General features: G+C 51.9%; 1 protein-coding gene across 1 annotated transcript in view; it reads left to right on the top strand.

Moving 5' to 3' along the window:
• The first annotated feature begins 641 nt into the window (after nucleotides 1–641).
• ACER1 (alkaline ceramidase 1) overlaps nucleotides 642–7,314 on the top strand; it is a 19,576-nt gene continuing 12,903 nt past the window's right edge. The window contains exon 1 of the mRNA XM_049639735.1: nucleotides 642–734. Coding sequence (XP_049495692.1) covers nucleotides 642–734 — 93 coding nt within the window. The remainder of the gene's footprint in view (nucleotides 735–7,314) is intronic.

The following is a 7,314-nucleotide window of genomic DNA, read 5'->3' as shown; positions in this document are numbered from 1 at the left end:
CACAAACAGGAAGACCGAGGCCCCCGGAGGAGAAATGATAGGGCAAGGTTACACAGCCAAGGACGACAAGGGAGCTGAGCCAAGCCCCTGGGGCTGGGTGTGCTGCCCTTGCCCCCGGTGTGGCGAGTAGCAGCACAGAGCTTTGACAGCGTGGACATAGTTCAGCCTAATGGGTAAGAGCCTAGAGTCTGGACTCAGCTGTCTGTTTCCACGTCGTGGCGTTTTCACCTTGCGTGCCTTCGGCAGGTGGCTTCGCTCTCTCTGCCTCTGTCTGCCCACCTCCAAAGCGGGGGTAGCCAAGGTACTCGTCTCCAGGGGCTCATTAATATTTTAAATCGGCATTCTCGTACCAGACCCCTAACTCCCACTCTCTCTGCGTGGGTAGGGACGGGAGGCCCATGATCTGGCCATCCCGTGCCCTGCCTGGATGGTGCCAGCCCCTCGGCTTCTGCCCAGGGCAGCTGCCACCTCCACCGCACAGGTGGGCCGTCCTGGTGCAACCGGGGAGCGGTTCGGCAGGTTTTTCCTCCCTGCTGTGGAGCAACAGCTGCCCTCTGCCCGTCTCACCCGGCCCGGCCCATCTAGGCTCTCATGCTGCTCGCCGCCAGACTCAGCCAGTGGGCAGCGGGCGCCACATCAGGATGCCCAGCATCTTCGCCTACCAGAGCTCCGAGGTGGACTGGTGCGAGAGTAACTTCCAGCACTCGGAGCTGGTGGCCGAGTTCTACAACACGGTGAGAGGGCTGGGGGCAGCGGTGTCGCCGGACGGGGGGGTTCAAACCCCGGCTTCTCCACACGGCCGCTGGAGAATCCTGCTGGAGCGTTCACCTCTCTGAGCTTTCGTCCGTCTGTTAGGCAAGGGGTGCTGGCCTTTGTTCACTCATGGGGCATCTGTGGTAGGTTTTGGAAATGCAGCAGTGACCAGGAAAATAGCCAGGCTCCCTGTTCCCCTGGAGCGGAGGACACGCATGTGACTCCAGGCATTCACAAGCCAGGGTGATGGTGCTCTAATGGGAGGTGCGGGGGCAGCCCTGGGGAGCGGGGAGGGCAGAGGTGATCCATGAGCCAGTGGCAGAGGGATGGATCAGGAAGGGCTTCCTGGAGGAGACGGCTGTGTCTATTTTGTTCTCAGCTGTACCCCCAGCTTAGGTTGACCAACTCATTCCAGTTTGCTGGGGACTATCCTGGTTTCAGCATCGGAAGTCTCATGTCCCGGGGACCCCTCAGTTCTGGGCACAGTAGTCCTCTTTCCCCCCATCCATGGTATGAGGCCATATCGGAAGGGCTCAAAATGCCTGGATGGCAGTGGCATTTCAGGGAATCTTAGAAGACGCAAGCGGCCAAAGATTCATGTGGCCGTGCTTCTCCTCCTGCGGGGTGCTGGGGAGACTGCGGTGAATAAGGCAGGCCGCCCTTGTCCCTGGAGCTTCTGGGACGGTCGGTGGGTGGTGCAGGCAACGTGCTTTGCTCTGTGCCCTGCGCATACTGAGGGCGCTCAAAGGGGAGGCGAAAGATATGCCCAGGGTCACCGTGGCACTTAGAGCTAGGATTTGAACTTGGTGGGTCCAGGAGATGTTTTGGGGGCTTGGGGATTGGAAGCTCAGTCCCAGATGCCTCCCTCACTCTTGCCCTGTTACTTTGACCCCACCGCTTTCCAGAGCCGGGGGGAGGGGCACGGAAGTTTGAGATTCAGGGCTTCTCTGTGGTCTCCCTGTTTCTTGCTCCTCCTGGACAGAGATACTGACTCTGGTCCTCAGTGCTCTTGCCTGAAAAACAGGAGGGGGCTGAACGTGCCGATCTCTGAGGTGGAGAAGAGGTTTGGGGGTCTGGGACCCTTCTCCCTGGAGTCCCTGGCAGTCCACCCTGAGGTGGGGGCCCCAGAGAAGGCACCGAGAAAGGGCTGCCGTAGGGCTGGGCTGAGACCCCAGTCTAGCCGCACATGCCTACGCGAAACGCTCCTCTGTGCGTGGATTCGGGGAGGAGCGTTCAGGGAGCCTCCCTTCAGCCTGCCTCTAAATGCAGCCAATTGAGTGAGTGGGGGACACTCCCAGGGTGCAGGAGACATGGCTATGACACACACCAGATTTCCACAGCGTCATCACCGGGTACCTGCATTTCCAGGTACTTATCAAACGGAAACAAAAGTTTCACAAAATAGTAGCTACCTTTCCCTGGTGTGAACATACTTGGATATTTTCTCTTCTATCACAAAGGCTCTGGCAGGGGCACGTGGGGGGTTCAGTCGGTTAAAGCGCCCAGCTTTGGCTCAGGTCATGATCTCACAGTCCTTGAGTTCGAGCCGCGCTTTGGGCTCTGGGCTGACAGCTCGGAGCCTGGAGCCTGCTTCCGATTCGGTGTCTCCCTCTCTCGCTGCCCCTCCCCTGCTTGCACTCTGTCTCTCTCTCTCTCTCTCTCTGTCTCTCTGTCTCTCAAAAATAAATAAACATTAAAAAAATTAAAAAGAAAAGAAAAGGCTCTGGCAAAACCGCCAGAACTTAAGGAATTGAATGCAGATTAGGTTATAAAGGGTCTCCCCAAGATTCTCTCCTCTAAAACACTTCTGAGTAGCCCGAACCCATCACCAGAGCTAATCAGTCATATAGGTCAGGGGTTGGCAAACGTCTGCTGTAGAGGCCAGATGTTAAATATGTTTGGCTTTGGGGGCCATACGATCCCTGTGGAAAGGACTCCGCTCTGCCATTGTACCTGGAAAGCAGCCACAGACGGCATATAAACAAATGAGGGGGGCCGTGTGGCAATAAAACTCTATCTGTGGACACTGAAATGTGCATTTCATGTAACTTTCATGTGTCACAAGATACTATTCTTGTTTTATTTTTTTTTAACCATTTAAAAGCACAAATGTCATTCTCAGCTCGCAAGCCATGCAACAGAAGACATTGGGTAGAATTGATACAGGGCCATGGTTTGCCAGCTTCTGATAGAATTGTATATGCATATTGTATATAATATACATACACAATATATAATATTTTATATTATACAATAATATATTTATTATGTGGTATATGATATACACACATATATAATATTCATAAGATAGAATAATGTATTTATTACATATTGTGTATTATGTGCTGCATATAATATGGTATATCTTATATGATGTAACAATAATTGTTACATATACATAAATAATAAGCAGCCAACTAGAAACTAATAAGATCTTTTCTTTTTTGGCTTCGCAAATCAGTAATTAAAACCGAGTTTGTTTTGCAGCAAATGCAGGCACGCTCCTATTTCGCAGCTTCCTGTGTGCAAGGTGTCAACTTGTGTTGAGATGTAGACGTACCTCTAGCACCTTCACCGCCCCCACTCGGTCACTGAACCTCCAGGAACTTGCATCACAGAGAGAGTCCCAATGGTGGACAGAATTTACGTACAAAGTCCTGTCTGAGTCATTTGCAATTGCAATAAATGAATGAATAAATAAAAAGGAAGCCATAACACTTTCACCAACCTGTGAGGGCTCAGCACGTTCTGGCGAAATACCACCAAGCTCTTTAAAAGCATGTGTTTGCTCGAGGTCTATAAGTGAAGACGAAATATGTAGCAATATTTTTTTTTTGTTATTTTTGTGATTCTGAAGTTAGCCAACATACGGTATAGTGTTGGCTTCAGGAAATAGAACCCAATGACCCATCACTTACATGCAACACCCAGTACTCATCCCAACAAGTGCCCTCCTTCATGCCCATCACCCACTTTCCCCTCTCCCCCGCCCCCCCATCAACCCCCCAGTCTGTTCTCTATATTTAAGAGTCTCTTGTGGTGGCTTCCCTCTGTGTTTTTATCTTATTTTTCCTTCCCTTCCCTCAGGATCATCTGTTAAGTTTCTCAAATTCCACATGTGAGTGAAATCATATGGTGTTTGTCTTTCTCTGACTGACTTATTTCTCTTAGCATAATACCCTTTAGTTCCATCCATGTTGTTGCAAATGGCCAGATTTCATTCTTTTTCATTGCCAAGTAGTATTCCATTGTATATGTAAACCACATTTTCTTTATGCATTCGTCAGTTGATGGACATTTAGGCTCTTTCCATCATTTGGCTACTGTTGAAAGTGCTGCTATAAACATTGGGGTACAAGTGCCCCTATGCATCAGCACTCCTGTGTCCTTTGGATAAATTCCTAGTAGTACAATTGCTGGGTCGTAGGGTAGTTCTATTTTTAATTTTTTGAGGGACCTCCGCGCTGTTTTCCAGAGTGGCCGCACCGGTTTGCATTCCCACCAACAGTAGCAAGAGTTTTTTAAAAGTTTATTTATTTATTTTGAGAGAGAGAGAGAGAGCACACGCACAAGTGGGGGAGGGACAAAGAGAGAGGAAGGGAGAGAGAAACTCCCAAGCATATTCCGCAGAGCCCGATGCGGGACTCGATCTCACAAAGCGTGAGATCACGATCTGAGCCCAAATCAAGAGTTGGACACTCAACCGACTGAGCCACCCAGGCACCTCTGAAGGATATTTTGCTTTCTCATTGCACTGCTCGCAGGGTTGGCTGAATCTGGGGCAAAACCCAGGGCCACATGATCAGGGAATAGAAGCAGGAAGGAGGAACCACTGGAGGACTCATCCCGCGTGTTGGCAAGTTTCACAGAGGAGGACACCTGGGAATCGGGTTTGAAAGATGAGCAGGAAGTTTTGCCAAGCAGGGTGGGAGTCAAGGAAAAGGGAGGAGAGGAGAGAAGGATGTACTGAGTTCTGGACATGAAAGGGGCTGCACAGTTAGGGAAGGGTAGGAGTGTTTCCGTGGCTAGAATATGAGAAGAAATGAAGAGGAGCAAGTTTGGCTTGCTGAGTCGGAGTGTTTGAAATACGTCCCACATTTGCTGATAGACTCATTGGGCTCATGCATTCGTCCAACAAGAACGCCATAAACCAATGCGTGCTGATTGATCCCGGGGTCCCAGAGATGCTATGTGCTCCCGGGCTAAGGAAGTGGGGGGTCCAGGGTCAGATCTGCCCCGCCCCATGGTTAGCTTGTGGCAGAGGGAAGGCCAAGGGACCAGAGGGAGCAGAGGGGAGCCATGGGGATGACCCACTAGGACTGTGCCTGCTGAATGTGGAGGGGATCTCAATGCTTGAAGAATGAGTAAGTGTCTCCAAGGCATACAGACCAAATGGGCCAGCAGAAGCAGAGGTCTTGAGGCGAGAGAGAACAGCACAGAGGTCTTGAGGCGAGAGAAACCAAGACACAGTTGGTTTAAAGCCAGAGCCCAGGCTGCCGGTGGGGGAGGAACCGAGGGCTGAGGGAAAGGTGGGTGAGGTTTCCAGGTGCCAAAGGAGGAATGCCAAGCAGAGGAGTGTGGGCTCCATGGTGAGGGCACCCGGGAGCCATGGATGACTTTTGAACAGCGAAGAGTCAATGATGTGGGGAGCGGCTGGGACACCTGCTTGCCCGCCATAGATGGGCCCCGGAGAGACAGGACAGCAGATCCAACAGGAATAGAGGTCAAGGGTGTGGGAGGGCCTGGATTGGGTGGGGCGGGGGAGAAGTCAAGGTGTGGGCCGCTTCAGTCTGCTTCTGTTGGCATTAGCCTGGTGGCCTCCAGGTGTGGCCTCCTTCTGGGCTGCTGACAACTTAGGAGAGTTTCAAGTGGCGGGAGAGGAAGTTTCAAGCCCTGCCCCCCCCCCACCAGCTCTGAGAAGCAGCTGTCTTGCTGAATTTCTTTCTTGGGGTCCTGCCAAAGCTTCAGAAGCTCTGCGTCTCATCCTTTCCAGAAAGCTCCCTCTCAGATGCTTGGGTATAGGACAAAGGGAGGGGATGGCTGGACGGGGGTGTGGGGGGGGTTGGATAGGCAGGGGTGCAGGGGTGGGAATGAGTGGGAAGAGTATGGGGGGGGGGACAATGGAAGGCACAGAGCGATCCGAGTGGGAGCCTGCAGTGCCCACACCTCCTACCTCTTTCTGCAACTGAGCATTTCTGCTGCTGGCCTTTGCAGGGCGAGGGCTTCAGCCCCTCTTCTCTGAATGCTGTGTGGTGCAGGGGGAGACCTGTCCCTCTCTGAGCCCCTGGCTGTGAGTAGCAGGTCCCATGAGTTTTATTTTATTATTTTATTTAAAAGTTTTTTTAAAAATGTTTATTTATTTTTGAAGGAGAGAGAGACAGAGCATGTGCAGGGGAGGAGCAGAGAGAGAGAGAGAGAGAGAGAGAGAGAGAGAGAGAGAATCCGAAGCAGGCTCCAGGCTCTGAGCTGTCAGCACAGAGCCCGATGCGGGGCTCGAACTCATGAGCCGTGAGATCATGACCTGAGCCGAAGTCGGACGCTTAACCGACTGAGCCACCCGGGTGCCCCTGTTTTTTGTTTTTTTGTCTCTGTTTCGGTTTTTTTTTTTTTACTGCTTGTTTATTCATTTAAGAGAGAGCATGCAAGCAGGGGAGGGGCATACAGAGGGAGGGGGGAGAGAGAGAATCCCAAGGCGGCTCTGCACCTTTAGCATGGAGGCCAATGTGGGGCTTGAACTCACCAACCTTGAGATCATGACCTGAGCTGAAATCAAGGGTCAGATGCTTAACTGAGACACCCAGGTGCCCCCCGTGAGTTTTAAACCATACCTCCCTCTTCTGTATTCCTTCTCATCGAATTCACAGCAAAAGCATTTGTGCCAGCCGCCCCGCTCCCGGAAAACGAGGAGGGGCATGGTTCCTGCTCTCAGGGAGGGCAGACACTATTAACTGAATAATTTCACACAATGGTGATCATGCCCATGACACATGCTGGCCCAGACTCGATAGGTCCTTCTGGACCTCTTTTCTGCTTCAGAAAAAGCCTTCTGGGGGGTGACAGAGGGGTCCAACTCAAAGAGATAACGGCCCCTCCATTTTGTGCATGATTCAGCAAGAATTGGGACAGCCACTGTTCCAGGCTCTGGGGGCACAGAGATGACCAACGCAAACCAAAATGCCTCCCCTTATGGGGCTGGTGTCCTGGGTATGGAGGAGACAAAAAATAAACAGAACTCAAGGGTACAGCATGCCAGGTGGTACTGGGAAGAAAGAAAGACTCCTTTCCTTCCTTCCTCCCTTCTCCTTCCTTCCTTCTTCCCTTCCTTCCTCCCTCCTTCCCTCCCTTCCTTCCTTCTTCCCTTCCTTCCTTATTCCCTCCTCCTTCCTTCCTTCTTCCCTTCCTTCTTCCCTTCCTTCCTTCCTTCCTTCCTTTGCCCCTCCCTCCCTGCCTTCGTTCCTTCCTTCTTCCCTTCCTTCCTTCCTCCCTCCCTCCCTTCGTTCCTTCCTTCTTCCCTTCCTTCCTTCTTCCCTTCTTCCCTTCCTTCCTTCCTCCTTCCTCCTT

This window comes from Panthera uncia, chromosome A2 (genome assembly GCF_023721935.1).
Source record: "Panthera uncia isolate 11264 chromosome A2, Puncia_PCG_1.0, whole genome shotgun sequence".
NCBI lineage: Eukaryota > Metazoa > Chordata > Mammalia > Carnivora > Felidae > Panthera > Panthera uncia.
Note: the sequence above shows the minus strand (reverse complement) of the source record. Positions and strands in the feature narration are given on the sequence as shown.